This window comes from Suricata suricatta, chromosome 16, assembly GCF_006229205.1.
Source record: "Suricata suricatta isolate VVHF042 chromosome 16, meerkat_22Aug2017_6uvM2_HiC, whole genome shotgun sequence".
Taxonomy (NCBI): Eukaryota; Metazoa; Chordata; class Mammalia; order Carnivora; family Herpestidae; genus Suricata; species Suricata suricatta.
Window position 1 is genome coordinate 423,454 of NC_043715.1, and position 17,655 is coordinate 441,108.

Genomic DNA, 17,655 nt, shown 5'->3' on the forward strand with positions numbered 1-17,655 from the left:
GTCGGGAATGATGGCCGGGCCAGGCGTGGCCGCGCTTCCCCGCGCGCCCGCACACGTGGCTCCCGCGGCCGCCACCGCGCGGGGACTGCAGGAGGGGGGCCGGGAAGGGGGACAGAGGAGGGCAAAGCCCGGGGGCGGGGCCCGGGCCGGGGTCTGCGGGAGGCCTGAGGCCGCCCTCAGTCCCACAGCCCCCCACCCCACCACCCCCATCCTGGAGTTGCCAGGGGTTGGCCGGGTTCCCATCCCCGGGGGGTGGGGGCTGAGGGAGGAGGATGGAAACCCTGCGGAGAGGTTTGGAGTCAGGGCCAAGCAGGCCCTCTGGGGAGGGGTGGGGGTGCAGTGCTCCCTGAGTTCCTCCTCAGAAACCTGGCTCGAGGCCCCGCTGGGATCCACGAGCCTGTGGGAGCACACCCTGTGCGCCGGGCACCCCTGGGCTGGGCGGAGGTGAGAAAACAGGCCCCTGCCTCGGTGGGACCTGTGGTCCAAGAGTGGGGAGCCCCTGGCTGTCCTGGGGGTGTCCGGCCAGAGGGTCAGAATCTGACCTGGCAGTGCCTGGTGCCCTGCCACATTCATTCCCTGCAGCCAGATGGGAACGGTCTTGGGTGCCGAGAGGGGGGACCCCACCCTGCCCTGAGTCTCCCCAGGCCCTGGACCACCCTTAGCCGAAGGCCTGTGGAAGAGGAGGTGTTAACAGAGGCATAAACCATTCCCAACCCATTCTCTTTGCCAATTTTTGCCTAAAAATAGGGCACAGATCTGGCCCAAAGCCACAGTGGGTGGGGGACAGGAAGAGGCTTTAAGGTGAAGGGGCCAGGACTGGGGAGCAGAGACTGGGTGCCTGGCGCTATGCCCTCTGGCCTCCTGGGCTACAGAAGATTCTGCCACTTTTCAGGAACTGGCACAGGTCCAGACCGCCTTGGGAGCCGCTCTCTGTTGTGACCAGCCTGGCACCTCCTACCTCTTGCCCAGACCTGCTTCTCAGAGCCGAAGGGACCAGTGTCGGGACCCCCAGCCATGCATGTGGGCTGGCTGCAGTGGCTCTTGGGCTTACAGGGCGCCAGGCCACCCAGAGCCAGTCCCCCCAGGACACCGGCCCCATCCCGCACCCTGGGCAAAGCCCCTTGGCCGCTCTGAACATCCATAGGGCTAAGGGGCTGGGCTCGGTGGGCACGCAGCATCATGCTGCCTGGCCCGGCATCTCCTGCAAGGCTCCGGGTCTTCCCTGGCCGGCTCCTAGGTCTGCCAGGACTTAGGGGGCCTTCCCCTTAGGACTGCCTCCCCCAAGCTCAACTTCCACACCTGGCCTCTGCAGCTGCCAGGTGGCAGCTGCCCGGTGTGGGTCGCTGTGGCACTCGCCACCCCACTGGGTGCTCCATGCTCGCTGCGGCGGTGTGGGGCCACTCAATGCTTGCATCAGCCCCATCTCACGGGTGAGGAGAAGGGGCATCCGAAAGCTCAGCAGTGCAGCCCAGACACCTGGCTCGTCAGTGGGGGCCGGGGCTTCGGTCCTGACCCCAGTTCCGTTCCTAACCATCACGCACAGCGACCAGGTTACATCTCCATCGAGGGGACAGAGAAAAGACCATTCAGAGTGGGGTAGTTCGAGTTCTGAGACGTTAATGGACCCACTGGGGTCTCCGGCCACCGCCTCCCAGGATGTGGCTGCCCCCACGGAGGGGGAGGGTGGCCCTGGCCTCGGCTCCAGACGGCACTAATGGAAAGAAACCACAGAAGGAGAAGCAGACTTCCGGTTACCCTGGTCCATGGTGCCTGGGCCGGCCTGGCCTTCCCGAGTTCCCAAGACAGGCTCCCTCCTCACCCACCGGGCCACAAGAGCCCTGGGGACAAGGGAGGGCCAGGAGGGCAGGGGCAGGGGGAGGCCTGGCAGCCAGCCGCGGGAGGCGAGGCCCTGGTCCGTATATTCTGCTGTCGCGGTTGCACAGGACACCGGCACACATGTCCATGTTGAAAACTCGGGAAGTGTGGAGAGGCACATGGAGACGAAAATTCCAGCGCCCGGACATAAACACTGTTAGCACCGGGGCGTTTACCCCTCCAGCCTTGTTTCCATGCAAATCTGTTTGTATCGCTTTTCACGAGCTACCTCCAGTGTCCGAGCCCTTACCGCACGTGGCTCCTCAGACTCAGAGTGAGGGGCCAGCCTGCCGGGTCACAGGCGGGCCCCTGGGCCCAGGACTGCGCGCGCACACACTACATGCCCAGTACATGTTTGTTGAATGAGACCCTGTGCAAGCTACTTCTGCTTTGTAACTTGTTTCTTCTTTGATTAACGGTCTATGGCCTTCTTCCATGGTGTGGACTGAATGTTTATGCCCCTCTCCCAAACCCATGTGTTGAACTGACCCCCCAGTGTGAGGGTATTAGGAGGTGGGACCTTTGCGGGGGGGCCTGGCGGGGCTCAGTAGGGTAAGCGTCTGACTCAGGGTTTCGGCTCAGGGCACGATCTTGAGTTCTGTGAGTTCAAGCCCCGAGTTGGGCTCCATGCTGGTAGCCAGGAGCCCGGGGCCTGCTTGCGATTCTTTCCCTCACTCTCTGCCCCTCCCCCACTCACGCTGTCTCTGTCTTTCTTCTCAATCAATAAACTAAAAAAAAAAAAAAAAGTAAAAATAAAAGGAGGTGGGACCTTTGGGAGCCCCTCGGTCCGTGACGAGGGCCCGAGAAGGCGGCCCCTCAGCGCCCCCCACCCCCCACCAGCCTGAGGACACAGCAGGGGGAGGCCCTTGCCAGACCCAGAGGCTGCCGGCGCCTTGATCCCGGGGCTCCCGTCCGCTGGTTTGAAGCGCCCCAGTTGGTGCTATTTGGGCTCCGGCAGCTGTTCTCCTCACAAGCAGGCCCGCAGCGGGGCGCCAGGGGGCTTCGGGGGGGCCCCCAGCGGCCGGATCCGGGAGCAGCCTGCTTTGTGAATCAGGTGAAATGGGAGCGCGGCCTCCTCTTCCTGTTTCTTTCTTCCCGGGAAATGCCGTTTTACCTCAGGACATCTGCAACCTGTCTCAATTGGATTGTTTTCCTACAAGATTTGACACTTTTCTTGCTTTAGAAATCAGACAGTCGCACCCAGAGGGCCCACCCTGCCCGGACAGCACACGTCTGTGGCCCTAGTGGGGCCGCGGGGCCTCGGGCACTTGGTCATGACGGCACCAGAGAGCGGGGACTGAGGCAGGGCCGGTGGGACCTTCCTCCCTCATCCCCCACTGTGCACACGGCACACATGTACACAGCACATGCATGTACACACATGCACACAGCACACATGCATGCCGTGCACGTGTACACCGCACACACCTACAACACACGCATCTACACAGTACACACATGCACGCAGCACACATGTACACCACATACGCACACAGCACACTCATGTACACAGCACACGCATGTACACACATGCACACAACACACATGCATGCCGCGCACTGTACACAGCACACACCTACAACACACGCATCTACACAGTACACACATGCACGCAGCACACATGTACACCACATACGCACACAACACGCACATGTACACAGCACACACATGTACACATGCACACAGCACACATGCATGCCGTGCACATGTACACAGCACACACCTACAACACACGCATCTACACAGTACACACATGCATGCAGCACACATGTACACCACATACGCACACAGCACACGCATGTACGCAGCACACAGACACAAAGCACATGTACGTGTGGGGTCCACACATGCGTTCACTGGCCATGTGCACACAGTACCAGATGGGCCCAAAGACTCATACGTGGCTGGATACATGCACACATGCCTGAGAGCAAACACATTCAGACCCAAAGCGCCCTGACAGGCTCCTTCTCCGAGAACACTGTGTCCCTTGTCTCGGGGCCTTCCCACACTCAATCCCTGCTGCCATCCCCTCCTGCCCCAAGCCCCTGCAAGGCAGGTGATATCACCTGTTTTGTCAATGAGAAGACAATGGCTCAGAGTGGGTGATGTCTAGACTGAGGTCACACAGCAGGGGCAGAGCTGGGATTCCAGCCCAACCACGCAACTCCACTCAGAACCTTGTACCTCGCCTCGCTTGGCCCTTCCTGGCCTCCCCCCCAGTATCTCAGGGGCTTTGCTGTTCCCTCGCCCAATGACAGGTCACATGCTTGCTGGGGGCGGGGCCACAGGCCAGATGCCATCCAGAACCAGACCTCCCCTCTGGCTTCCCCTGACCTAGGAGCCCTTCCGTGATCAGGGACTCGCCTGGGGACCCCAGCAGGCTGTTTCCCCAGGGCTTGCTGTCCAAGGGGGAGGAAGGCGGTTGAGAGAGAAGCCACGGGGAGCCACGGTCACCTCATTTCAGGCCGGCGTCCCTCACTGCTGCTCTATTCAAGTAGAAGCAAGCTGCTGGGTCCAGAACACACTTAAGGGACGGCATCAGACCAGGGCGTGGCCGTCAGCCGGTGGGGACCACAGGACCAGGGCCGGAGCAGGCAGACCGAGAGGACACAGCTGCCTGCAGGTCCCCGTGGGGGTGACGGTGGAGTGGGCCGGGGCGGCAGGCAGGTGCGGTGTCCACGGGGCCGCATCACCGACTGATGGACGTCCTGGTTTTCTTCTCACCTGATTCATCCGGGGCTTTTGATGATATTCTCGGTGAGAGCCGCCTGGACGGTGCTTTGACACTGCCTCCGTCCCCAGTCCTTTCATCAGTGACCCACTTTTGCCTCCTCCTCCCCAGAAAGCATCCCTCTTTCTGGGGAAGTTTTCAGAAGGGCAGGAACTGACTACATGGTGTGCTGCACTCTATCTGTCCCCCGGCGCTCTGGGATCGGGGCCCCTCCTCTCTGCAACTGTGGAAACTGAGGCTTGAGAAGGAGGGGCCCCGGCTAAGGCCCTGCAGCCATGGGGAGCCAAGGCTAACACACCTTCCCACGGCCCCATACGGCCTGCTGGCAGCGGTCAGGTGCCTGTCACCCAGGGCCCTCTCATGCCCCGGACCTCTGCGTTCTGGAGCAGCGTGAGAAGGTGGAGGGACAGGAGGGTAGGTCTGGAGAAGACTCTGGAAGGCCAGCCTTCCCTTCCTATGCTGAGGGCCCTTCTGTGCCCGGCTGGTCCTCCTGGCTGTCCAGGCCAGCACTCCCTCTCTCGAGCCCCCTGCACGCCCCCCGCACCACTTTGACTTTCTTTTCTAATTTACCCGTGGTGACTCATTCACTGCGGCAGCCCCAGGGCCTGGCACGCAGCGGGTGCTCAACATGCGCTGTGTACCCCCTGCTCCGTCCCGCCCCAGGGCCACGTGGAGAAGACACGTTAAGGGGGAAAGAGGACCTGCAGGCACCTGACGGCAGTGGGCTCTGACACCCCTCCCACCGACCTGTGACACAGATGTGTGCCGAGGACACTGCAGGGGCGGCGGGGGCTGCCCGAGCCTGTGTCTGAAGAACCTTCAGAATGAAAATACAGTCCCTGCAGCTGGGGCCACGCCTGGCACACAGTAGGTGCCAAATAAATACTGGAGTGAATGAATGCCTGTCTCCCTACACCTGTGTCCTTAAATAATCCCTCCGCCTTCCTTTCCACCTCCCCTGGCCCATCCTACCACCTGTCTGCCCAGGGCCTACCCCACCATCAGGGTCTGCTTACTTTTTGTGGCCTGATACCCTCCCCTACCGTGGTGGCTGGTCCATGGTGGGCACTCGGGTGGTCTGTACCAGGCAGGCCTGGAGCCAGACTGGGTCAGGATGCTCAGTATGTCTGGTCTTGTTCTAAGCAACTGAAAACGGATTCCAGCCGAGGGAGCCGAAACGCTGGGAAAGCCCTGGAGCTGTGGGGTGGGGCAGGGGGTACCCCAAGCCCGTGGAAAGGATGGTGAGATTGCACCACCAAGGGTGACCCGGCCGGGGACGGGGACCAGCCTGCAAAGTGTGGAGCCTGGTCATGTGCCAGGAAATGGGCAAGGAAGCGGGGCAGAGAGTAGGCGCCTTCGGTCCCACGGGAGGCGTGCCCTGCCTCCCCCAGAACTCAGAGAAACTCCCAGTGTGAGTGCTGATGCTGAAAAGCCAAAAAGAGTAAGCAGTGTCTACTGCTGAGGCCGAGCTGTGGTCTTCCTAGCACAGCTCACTGCCTCCTAAAACAGAGCACCCCAGCCCTCTCCAGCCCACCTGCAGGGTCTAAGGCTCAGGGGGCCCGGCCAGCCCAGCTGGCATGGCGTCTGAGTCTGGATCACAGGGCCATGAGCGAGGGTCCCATGATGGGTGTAGCGATGACTTAAAAAAAAAAAAGAAAAAAAGGATATAAGCAAGACTTAAAAGGAGAAGAATAAACTGGAAGAAAAATTGTCAACATGTAACAGAGGGCTAATTTCCTTAAAATGCAAAGAGCTGCTATAATTCAAGAAAATGACAAACATCACAATAGAAAAATGGACAAAGAACGTAACAGAGGAACCACACAAAAAATTACTTTCCCAGCAAATATGAGAAGAGGGGCGCAGCCTCACAAACACAGAAATCCAAGTTAATGGCAGCATTCCAGCGTTCCTCACCTGCAGAGGCCCATTTAAATGAAACACTGCCCAACCCTTCACCAGGCCCTCTGCAGGCACGGGAGGGCAGGGACGGAGCCCTGGGCGAGCTGGCATGATGCCATGCCGCACAGGGTGATTCCACTTGCTTTCAGAAAAAGTACTTGTTTAAGTGATCTTTGCACCCAATGTGGGGCTTGAACCCACAAACCTCAAGAGTCACACACTCTTCCAGCTATGCCCCAGGCGCCCCCACCATTTGCTTTCATAAGCAGCTGTTTATACCAGAATATAACTTCACATAAACCACTCCGGCAGAAGCTGTTCTAGGTGCTTGGAGGGTGGAGGAGGGCCCGGGAGGCCCTTCACTTCCGTCTACACTCTTTCCTTTTCAGGATTTTTTTTTTTTAAACAAAGAGCATCCTTTCTATAACTTAGAAAAGAAAAAAAAAATCAAACATCAGAAACAATAAGGAAAATGCAATGAGTGCAGGGCCTGTAGATAAAAAGTAACATGAGACACAAAGTAGAGAAAAGAAACTGAGCCCTTTGAACATGCACTTGCCTCCTTCTACTTTGGCTTGAACGGAGTAAAGTGGGGAAAAGCCTAAGTAACCTAAAACAACTGCAGTTTTCCTCTAAATTACAACAGCTTGAAAGCAAGTAGAAATCAGAGTTAATTTTAATTCTTCCTTAACATACCAATATTGGGGCACGTGGGTGGCTGAGTCTGTTAGGCATCCAATGTCAGCTCAGGTCATGATCTTGCAGTCCTGGGTTCGAGTGCCGCGTTGGGCTCTGTGCTGACAGCCTAGAGCCTGGAGCCTGCACCTGATACTGCATCTCCCTCTCTCTGCTCCTCCCCTGCTTGTACTGTCTGCCTCTCTCTCAAAAATAAAGATTTCAAAAAATACCAATATTTAAACAAATAATACTAAAAATAAAAACACCATAATTGTAGACATTTTAACAAACCAACTATGGGATAGAGCACCCACGTAGCTCAGTCAGTTAAGCAGCTGACCTTGGCTCAGGTCATGATCTCCCGGCCTGTTGAGTTCGAGCCCATGTCAGGCTCGCGGCTGTCGCCGCAGAGCCTCCTTAGGATCCTCTGTTCCCTTCTCTTCCTCTGTCCCTCCCTGACTCATGCACCCTCTGTCTCAAAAATAAGTTAAAACAATTGTTTAAAAAATAAGTAAAAAAGCAAACAAATACATTGAGAAAACACATTTGCAGCTCCTGCCGGAGCATCTGAAAACCGGCAGAGCCTCGTGTGTGACACTGGCCACCGTGCAGTGTCAGGAGCCTGGGCACGCCTGCGGGATGCCGTGGCCATTGCCAGTGACACCCGTGCACCCACTTTGGGAATCTGACCCCCAGTTGGACTTGCACCCCACGCACGACCGTCCCGCCAAGCCAAACGCCACGTCAGACGTGCTGGGTGTCCCGGAGGGCTCCCTGGGCGCAGAAGGGGGTGGAGGAATCTGCCTGGACAGGCTGTGCCCTCCGGGCGGCGCATCTGCTCCCCACACGCAGCGAGGGCCGGGCACAGCCGGGCTCCCGCTCAGGGGCACCTCATCAGAGCCCTGGCTGCTGGAAGGGTTCAGCTGCTCAGAGAGAGGACGGAGGCCTCATTTTCTTGTCGCTTTGTGGCCGCACGCCGGCTGCTCCAAGGCTGCTAGTGCGCCTCTGCCGCCGCACCAGACGCACAGCTGAGTCAGGAGCCATCTGTCCTGGGCAGTTCTGCACTCAAGGGGAAACCCTCCAGGAGCTGGGATGCCCGGATGGCCGGGGGACAGAGGACCCCATCACCCTGGCAGGGCGAGTGCTGCCTTGGAGCTGACGGACAGAGGGACCAGTCCCGGGGGGGGGAGGGGGGGTGTCCTCCCAGCCTCCTCGCGGCGCCTGCACCTCCACCACGTGCGTGAGTGTCTTCCCAGAGCTACTCCCGGGCATCAGGGCCTCACCACCCCTCCGGCAGCGCTTAGGGTCTCCAGGCTGGTGGGCACCGCCTGCCCTCCAGGCTTGCAGCTCCACCTCGCAGGGATCCTTCCTCCGCCTCAGGAAGGGCTGGGCCAGGGCTCCCTGCTCCCCAGAAAGGGCCACAGCTGAGCTGTCCAATCCATAATCACTTCCGGTACCAGATTCACCCAAGTCCTGGGTGATGTAAAAATGTACGAACCCATCAAGAGCATTCCAGACTGCAGGGGAGAAAGAAGGCCTCACAGCCAAAGGTCCAGAGTTTAGTGGATCAAAGCAGGGAAGAGCCAGCCGGGCCTGGCACCTACAGAAGCCGCTTTGGTAGGGCTCCGAGCCTGTCTCCGAGGTCAGGCTCACTTCCTGCACACCTAGCTTGCCCGCAGGGCGCAGGGCCTACCCTGCACACCAAAGTTCATGGCATTGCGCTAAGAGGCCCTTGAAAGCGGCTTAGTCTGGGGGACACAGCGGAGCCACCACTGGACAGGGTCAGGATAGGGCTGCCCAGGGAACCCAGCGAACAGGGTCCTAGAGCAGCGGTCTCCTACCCAAGGCCTTTCTCAACAGGGGTCCCACTTGTCCCAGGTGCTCCTTACATTGGGAAAGGCTCTTCATTCGGGTGGCACAATGCCAGGACAGGGAACATCCAGAAGGGACTGAAGGCCACGTAAATGTCTCTTCCCCTCAAGCCAAAGGCTGGAGCACAGGTGCGGTCGGTCAGGGCCACAACCCTGCACTTTCCTGGAAGCTTAGAGTCTGGCACAAGGGCAGATCCGCCAGTCCGGTAGCTTAATCCCACTCCACACTGGAGTTCTCAGCACAAACCCAGCGGAAGCGGTGCCAGCGGGCCACCCCCTAATCACAGGACCGTCCAGGACACAAATTCCAAACCTCCGTGCAGCTGATGCTCTCATGGTACAGCATCTCCCAGGGGCACAGGGGTCGACCCTTACAAACCGTCCCATTCAGGAATGAGAAGGGTGGACTGTCTTCCAAGTCACCTGTTACATGAAAACCTATTTGGGATCCGGTTCCAAACAAGCCCGGGTGGCGGTACGGGTGCCGGTCACATAAACGCACTTCTCGTGGCTTGTGGATGCCTACCCCCGAAGGGCCGGACCTCAGCACTCCACCCAAAGGGACACCAAGCGCTGGTTTCAAACGCTGCCACCAAGGGTCCAGGCATAGCACTGCCTGCCCACGAGGGCACACTTGGCCAGGCTCCAGCCTCCCTCTGGGGCAGGTACAGAGGTGCCCCGGCTTTGGCCACCACAGAGGCTCAATAGCTGGAAGGGTGTTCAGGACAGATGGATGGCAGCTTTCTGCAACGGAGCTTGGATGCCTTGCAAATGTGGTTACTGGGCACAGAGAAGAGCAGACAGTCCAGGAAGGGTCTGGCCCCAAGTCCTGAAACAGTCAAGTTAACCGTAAAGTACTAGCCATGAGGCATAGAAGGGAAAACGCACGCGCATCGGGGTGGCACAGGCAGTTAAGCATCTGACTCTGATTTTGGCTTAGATCACAACCTCCTGGTTTAGGAGTCTGGACCCTGCCTCAGGCCCCACACTGACAGTACGGAGCCTGCTTGGGACTTGCGCTCTGAAGATCAACTTAGAAAGACGGCAGTTCAATCTTTGAACTACCCTGCAGAGACACCGTCATCCCCTGCTGGGTCCCCCCAGGAAGGGCACACACGCCCCCCAAGCCCTTGCCCCACCCATCACAGGAGACAGCTGTCACACAGAGACTGCAGATACCGCAAGCTGCCAATGGCACTTTATTTTTTCTTTTCAACATCCTGTTCTGCAGCTTCCTTGGCCCTTTTTGCCCGGATACCAAAAAGCCGGGCATTGGCACGGGCCATGCGAAGACTGGCAAATGCCTTGAAGTTCTTCTCCTCCTCAGTGATGACTCTGGCTTTTTCCTTCTTGTATACCTGGAACGGAGTACAAGGGTTAAAACCCTTGCCTGTGGCGAGACCCAAGACAGGACCGAGGACAGAGGGACCGAAGAGGCCATGGAGGTGTGCCCTGTCTACCCACCCACTGCGGAGAGAAAGATTTTAATGCCCCTGCCTGGGACTCCTCCGCCCCCCCCCCCCCGCCCCCAGCAATGCGAACAATGGCTGGGGGATGATGTGCTGGGAGAGAGGTTCTGTGACCCTGTGGATGAGAGAAAACACAGACCAAGGGAGGGCCAGGCCCAGTTCTCTGCCTCAGGAAACTCCAGGGCACAGCACGCCCTGATCACCAAATGTGCCCAGAATTACCTGTGGCCTGGGCTTTCCAAAGGGGATGGAGCGGGGATTAAAAAATGTGTGACAAATGAGTCCCCAAATGTCCTTAGAGGTGACAAGGCCCTCCCTCAAGGAGCACCCGTTAAGAATGATGCTCCTCCCGAGGTTAATGAAGGGCTCTTTTTCACAAATCCATAAATCCTGACACAGGCCCCGGCCATCCCCCTTCAACCCAGTCTCTACCCCAAAAATGCACCAGCTCATCCCTCAACACAGCCACTTACATTCCGTATGGGCATGACCGGTCCCGTCAGCTGCGTGGCCAATTTGAGTTCCTCAGCCTGTTGGGTAAGAAGAGAGTCACCTGGGCTCACCTCGAATCCCCAACAGCCGAAGGCTTCCGCTGGGTGAACCTGGCGACCGGCACACACCTGGGCCTGGCTGACAGGTCACCTAGTCCCGGGTTCTACCTAGCCGGCTGCAGAGGAGCATTTGTGCCTGAAGCATTTTACAGAGCAAACAAGCCCCTGCTCCCGGCCTCTAGCCAAAGGCTCGGACCAGGACCCTGACGGCCCTCGCAAGAAAGTGGCCGGGAAACACAATTAGGGGAAGGTCAGGAGGGCCACGGCTTCTCCACCCACAAGCGACCGGGTATTTGCGTGGAGAAGAAGGTAACGCCCTGACCCGGGGCCTGGTCTGCGCCTGCGCCCAGCCCCCGCGGCCCGCGCCTGAGGGAGCACTCACCGAGCTGTCTCCCTTCTTGGGGGCGGCCGGCCTCCGCGGGAACAGGAGCAGCTTGGAGCGGTACTCCTTCAGCCGCTGCACGTTGGCCTGCAGGGACTCCGTGGACTTGTTCCGCCGTCTCGGATCCACGGAAATGCCGATGGTCCGCGCCACCTTCTTGTGGATGCCGGCCGCCTACCCCAAACAGAACGACAGACAGGGATGCAGCCCCCCGCCCCCGTCTCCGGTCGCCGCGCCCCCGCCCGGCCGCCCGGCCGTCAGATGGAAAAGGGTTCAAATGCGCTCTCATCAAGGAGGTGCAGCGATTCCGGAGAACGTCATCACCAGACCGGGGGCCGCCCAGCAGAGCCCCCCCGCGCCTCCCGCGCGGACACTCACCCGCAGCTCCTCCAAGCTGAAGCCTCTGCCGGCTCGCACTTTGGTGTGATACCGCACCGTGGGGCACCTGACGATCGGCCGGATGGGTCCGGACGCGGGGCGCGGGGCGATGCGCCGTGCCTTGGCTTGCCGGGCCTTGCGTCTGGGCGGACAGAGGCGGGCGGCGGTCAGCTGGCCCCCGGCCCCGCCCAGGCTCCCGAAGGCCGCGCGGCCATCAGGCCAAAGGGTCCAAGTGCACCTGACCGGGGGCTCCCCGCGGCCCCACCCGGCAGCGTCGGCTCACCTGCGGATCTTCCGCGCCGGCTGGTTGAACCACGTGGCCACGCGCCGCTGCCAGTCCTTGTGGAAGTGGGGCTTCAGGATCATGCCATTGCGGCTGGGCGCCATGGCTGCTGCCTACGGGCCTGGGGGGTCACGGGGGAGGGCAGAGAGTCAGGGCCCGGGCTTCGGCCGGACGCGGCGCCCGCCCCCAAGGCCTGGGCCAAAGCCCTCTCCCGTCTGCGGCGCGGGCCCCAGGCCCCTCTGCGGCCGCGCCCGAAGCGGCCCTACACCGATGGCGGCGGATGCCACCCGACGCCGCCAACTGCGCCCGGATCGAGCACACTCACCTCCTCCGGGGGAGAACCGCCAGCGGAAAGGAACTGCTGCCACAAAGCACCCTGGGATGGTGCCGGGCTCGGCCAATCAAAAGCGCCGAAGCGTTCCCGCCAATCAGAGCTGGGGATCGCGGAAGTGACGCAAAGCTCTCCCGGCAGCACTCGCGGCCGTGGGTGCATATGGCGCCTCCCGCCTCTCGCGGTCTGGGTCCGGGCTGAGCGGGGTGGACGCCGGGCCCCGCGGGACTCCGCGGCCGTGGCGCCTCCCGCCTCCCGCGGTCTGGGCCCCGGGCTGAGCGGGGTGGACGCCGGGCCCCGCGGGACTCCGCGGCCCTGACGGAGGAGCGGCTCGGCCAGAGGAGAGCAGCGGCTGTTCAGCTGCCATGTCTTCCCTGCTCCTGCTCGTCACGGGAGTCGGTACGTACTTCTGACCCTAATGCCTCGCCTTCGCGTCGCTGTCTGTGCCTTTCCAATCTTTTGAAACATTTGTGCTTCTTTCTTTACCCAGAATTAGCACTTGTTGAGTGTTTGCTCTAAGCGGAGCGTAAGTACTTCACTGCGGTTTCACGCCGCACCGCCCAAGCGCTGTACCTTCCCCGGAGCCTGGGGTGAGAGTCCGGGTGACGGACGGCAGACCCTGCACAGAGACGGGCGTCGCAAAAACCATGTATTAAACCGCCTGGTGTCGCTCCGTGACCTCTGCCCTGCGCGTCTTCTATTCTGCGGGGCGAGTCTGGGAAACCGCCAAGCCGGCACCTCTCCGGGAGCCTTTGCAGCCTGGTAACTTGGCTCCTCTCCCACTCTCCCCCCAGACACTAGGCTTCTTCCTAACGAAACTCAACACTCGAAGAATTTTATGACACGAAATGAGAAGTTTGGAGGCCTGTGTGCTTCACTGAGTAAATGGGGCGCTGACACAGTGATCTGCCCTGTGAGACGCTCTTGGGTGTTAGAAAAGTCAGGGTGAGAGTCACTGAGGAATTACAGGGTTTGGCTAGGGACCCAGGAGGGGTAGAAAGGGCAGGGAACGTGTGTTATTCACGAAGCACCGGCAGCCTGTGGACACCGAGGCCCTGAGCCTACCCGGGAAGTCCAAGCCCTACCTCCGTGTGCTCAGGTAGCAAACAAGGGCTCTGTCAGCCCCACTTGGCGACCCTTTTCGAGGCTCAAAGTACTTCTGAACTTGGGAGTGGATCTGTCTGCGATGTTAAGGTTAAAGCCTGGTCGGCCAGTTTCACAAGCACAGATGGGCTAAACTGGAGGGTCGGTGACGAGTCTGTAAGAAAGCGGCTGTGGGGGTTGCTTGGGTACCTTTGTACTAGTTTTGAGACGTTGCGCATTATCTGAATTTCTCCCTTCTGTGAAGGGGGAGGAGTGTCCGTGTTTAGACCACAGCCAACAGCACAGTGTTCAGCACAGGGTGAGTGGGTGTGCTGGTGGTCACCGATGTCACACAGCTCTGCCTCTGTGAGGTGCTGGGGGCCAGTTTGGGAGAGAGGAGAGCAAGTGATCCCTCAGGCAGTCCTTGAGAGGGACTGTCATCTGCCTCACGAGTCACTTCGTTCTGGTGGAACTGGACGTGGACCTGCACTCACTCTGTTGTGACAGCGTGACTGCTGCAGAGGGACACTGACGAGACATCTGCTAAGTACTTGCCTTGGCCCACGCCGAATTTCTTTGAACGTAATCCATCGAATGTTCATGTGCACCTCCCGTGTGTTTCTCAGACCTCTTTCAGTGGATCGTCATGAATCAGATACTGTGTTCTAACCTCAAACACATTCGCATCCCCATCCCCGTCCCCAGTTTCCCTTTCTGCACTGCCATCTGCCCTGGCCCACGTCTTGACCTGAACTGTAGCCGCTCACAGTTAAGATGCTGTGTGGGTCACTAGTTGGGGGCTGGAGGTCTGAAAATAGAAACACTGCTCAGAATCAAGTTGTCAGTACGAACGTCAAGTTGTAATTCGAGGACCTTGGTCTGCTGCGCACACTATGCTGGATGCAGACTCCAGGATCCCACGCTCCAATACACGCTGACTTCCTTTGTACACAGAATAGTGAGGTAAAATGGTCTTAATATGAAATTCTGCTAGAAACAGGCTCAGCTTTCTTGTTGGGAAAGAAACAACCCGGAATCCTTCTGACACAAAGACTTGGCCGCATTTAAAAAGTCATTAGTTGGGGTGCCTGGGTGGCTCAGTTGGTTAAGTGTCCGACTTTGGCTCAGGTAATGATCTCATGGTTTGTGCGTTCGAGCCCCGCTTTGGGCTCTGTGCTGACAGCTCAGAGCCTCTCCCTCTGCTTATCTTCCACTCGTGGTCTGTCTCTCTCTGTCTCAATAATAAAAAAACAAAAAACTAAAAAAAAAAAGTCATTAGCCATAGGGACAGACCCTGTCCCCCTGGGCCACAGTTCCGAAGCCACAGCTCTGCCCCAGAGCTTTTGCCTTGGGCCCGGGCCCGTAAGGGCCACTGAAGGAGCTAGCTAGCGTCCCTGGAAGCTGCACAGACTTAGGGCAGCCAGTGATTCCTGGATAAACACGCCTGAAAGTGCAGGAGTACCCTCTGCACAGTCTCCCAGAATTTCCTTGCAAGACTGGGCCCTGGGGACTCCTAGCAGTGCCTGGCCCCTCAGCTCCTGCATCTGACTGGCACCCTCCAGCAGGTGCTTTGGGTGTTGGCTGCAAAGAAGTCTCACCTGAGACGTCACCACTAGTTTTTGGAACTCTTTGAGACACACAGTCTTGATTGTTTTTTTCATGTTTGTTTATTTTGGAGAGAGAGGGAGACAGAGAACCCCAAGCAGGTTCCATAGTGTCAGCACAGAGCATGACATGGGGCTCAGTCCTGTGAACTGTGAGATCATGACTTGAGCTGAAACCAAGTCGGACACGGAACTGACTGAGCCCCCCAGGCGCCTCTCAGTTTTTTAAGCTAATATCATAGGAGCAGTGATTTTATAGTGTTTTGGGGAGGGGGAGAAGGTTACATTCCAAAGAACTTTGCAAAAATTAGCTGTATTATATAAATAAGGGCTGCCGGTTGAATTAGGAAAAGCAGCGGCCTCATAAAAGCAAAGACCAGATAATGTTTGCTGCTTCATCACGGAACTCCGAACTATCCATCACGTCAGCTTCCCAGAATTGTAGCCTACCCATCAATCAGATACAGGCTAACACAGAGATTCCTACAACCTGAAGGGACATGTCACGTCAGTGAAAAGCAGAGGAGAGAACATTGTCATAATCATAGCTGTTTTATTTAAAAGTTGCTAAGCGGGGCGCCTGGATGGTTCAGTCAGTTGAGTGTCCGACTCCCACTCAACTCATGATCTCACTGTTCGAGAGTTCGAGCCCCGCGTTGGGCTCTGTGCTGACACCTCAGAGACTGTTTCACATTCTGCGTCTCCCTTTCTGTCTCTGCCCCTCCCCCACTCATGTTCTATCTCTCAAAAATAAATAAACATTAAAAAAAAGTTACTAAGAGTGTGACTTTCAAAGTTCTCATCACATGAAACACCTGTTAACAGGTGAAACAGCTGTTAACTAGGCTCCCTGTGATCCCTGCAGCACATACAATCATCAAATCGTAGTTTATACCTGAAACTAGGATGATTCGTGTCTGTTAACACTGCGACAAAAAGTGAGCTTTTTGGAAACAGGACAAAAGAATCAGGAGTGTAGATTACAGAGAACAATTTGTATTGTTAAAGAACTTAAGTTAATGTCTTGTAAAGCTTTTCAGTCTTCTGAGGTTGATGGTATTAAATATACTTTTACTTTGAAAACGTGATTTTCTCAGGGTGCCTGGCCATCTCAATCACGAGAGCGTGTGACTCTTGATCTCTGGGTTGGGAGTTCGAGCCCAATGTTGGAAGTAGAGATTACTAAAAAACAACCAAAAAGCATGTTTTTTCTGGTGAGGAGACCTCACACTGATTCGGGTGAAGACAGTTCCAGAAGCTACAGTCAGCTCCTAGTCACCCCCTCCGCTGGGCAGAGGGCAGAGGGTCAGGCTGCGGCCCGGCATTGTGGTCTGGGCGGAGAGCCACGTGGTTGGAGAAGGCTCAGGGCAGCCTCAGTCCACACACAAGATAGTAGCAGAGCTGTGACTTCTGGCGCTCTGTGTACTGCGTGCCTGGTGACCCGGAGGGGACATTGCTTGTGACCAGTTGGGAGGCCCAAAGTCGGCACTTTGCTTCCGGAAGTCAGCGCAGCGAGCCCCACCCCCACCCCGCTTCCACTGTAGGGGGCCATTTCTCGTGCCATTTATGTTTCGTTTCTGTGTATCTTGTGCTCAGCAAACAATTTTCTAGAGGCTAAGTAGACAGGCATGGGCCAAGTTAATGGTAAAGTACAAGCGAGTAAGCTTGGCCACATCCACGGTTAGGGTATGGAGGGTGCTACCCTGGGGCTAAGAGTCCAGAACCCTCCTAAGTACATTCCCATCTTTGGAAATGAATTTGGGGCACTGGGGCAAAGGCAGAAGTGCCCTCTGAGAGCCGCCGGCCCTCAGGTGTGGCCCGCACCTGCTCACGCGCCGCATCGCCCTGGGTCGGTTGTCCCGGGACGGGCGCAGAACTACCCTCTGTAGGATGCGCCTGTGGCCCAGAGCGAGACACCTCTGCTTGGGGCAGGCAGATGCGGTGGGAGCAGTGGGCAGAGACGCCTGCATGCATGCAGCACACCCCTGGGCACACGCTCGCTGCAGTGAGGGGGCATCCCAGGGCCTTCACCCCAGATTCCAACAACGGGGGGCTCTGCCGTTGGTCATCTTGTGCTGAGATTCTAAACTGAAACGCACAATCCTGTGTCTGGGTTTGAGCCGGCTGCGTGGCACCACGCAGGCCTCAGGGCTTCCCCTGTGTGCAGGGGCCACGCCAGCAGGACAGGCTCTGGCGCCCCGGTCCGCACGGCAGCAGGCGGCAGTGTTTTAACGCTGGAGAGCCCAGGGCCCGTCCCTGACGCCGAGGCTGTGGACGCGCCAGCAGGACAGGCCCAGTGGAGGGAAGACAGGCGGCAGTTGGCTCAGAGGTCCTGTTAGCGCTCTGATGAAGTCAGAGCCCCTGGGGACAGCCCCTGCATGACCCCGGGCGGGAGCAAGCTGCCCCTGGATCTAGTCCATGCCCACAAACCACGGTGTCACTGGCCACCAGCCTGGGAAGCCCCATCTACACGTGCGCCTGTACCTGTGGGGAAAACAATCTCACAGAGCCAGG

At 58.2% G+C, this 17,655-nt stretch overlaps 2 protein-coding genes, 1 long non-coding RNA gene and 1 other non-coding gene across 4 annotated transcripts in view; 1 reads left to right on the forward strand and 3 right to left on the reverse strand.

Moving 5' to 3' along the window:
* Window positions 1–1,423, reverse strand: part of CPNE7 (copine 7) — a 17,166-nt gene extending 15,743 nt beyond the window's left edge. Inside the window, exon 1 of the mRNA XM_029926068.1 lies at window positions 1,300–1,423. Within this exon, the coding sequence (XP_029781928.1) occupies window positions 1,300–1,423 (124 nt within the window). The remainder of the gene's footprint in view (window positions 1–1,299) is intronic.
* An 8,807-nt stretch (window positions 1,424–10,230) lies between these two features.
* RPL13 (ribosomal protein L13) lies at window positions 10,231–12,534 on the reverse strand. Its single transcript, XM_029925076.1, has 6 exons — window positions 12,449–12,534; window positions 12,124–12,244; window positions 11,841–11,982; window positions 11,463–11,636; window positions 11,003–11,059; window positions 10,231–10,418 (listed from the first exon to the last, which is right to left on the reverse strand). The coding sequence occupies exons 2-6, from the start codon at window positions 12,225–12,227 to the stop codon at window positions 10,260–10,262; spliced, it is 636 nt and encodes a 211-aa protein (XP_029780936.1). The 5' UTR covers window positions 12,228–12,244; window positions 12,449–12,534; the 3' UTR covers window positions 10,231–10,259.
* LOC115281320 lies at window positions 11,708–11,785 on the reverse strand. The gene has a single exon (XR_003904233.1). It is a non-coding gene; the product is annotated as a small nucleolar RNA MBII-202 (small nucleolar RNA).
* Window positions 12,535–12,595: 61 nt separating the features above from the next.
* Window positions 12,596–13,132, forward strand: LOC115280533. Its single transcript, XR_003903827.1, has 2 exons — window positions 12,596–12,853; window positions 12,945–13,132. It is a non-coding gene; the product is annotated as an uncharacterized LOC115280533 (long non-coding RNA).
* Window positions 13,133–17,655: the final 4,523 nt, after the last annotated feature.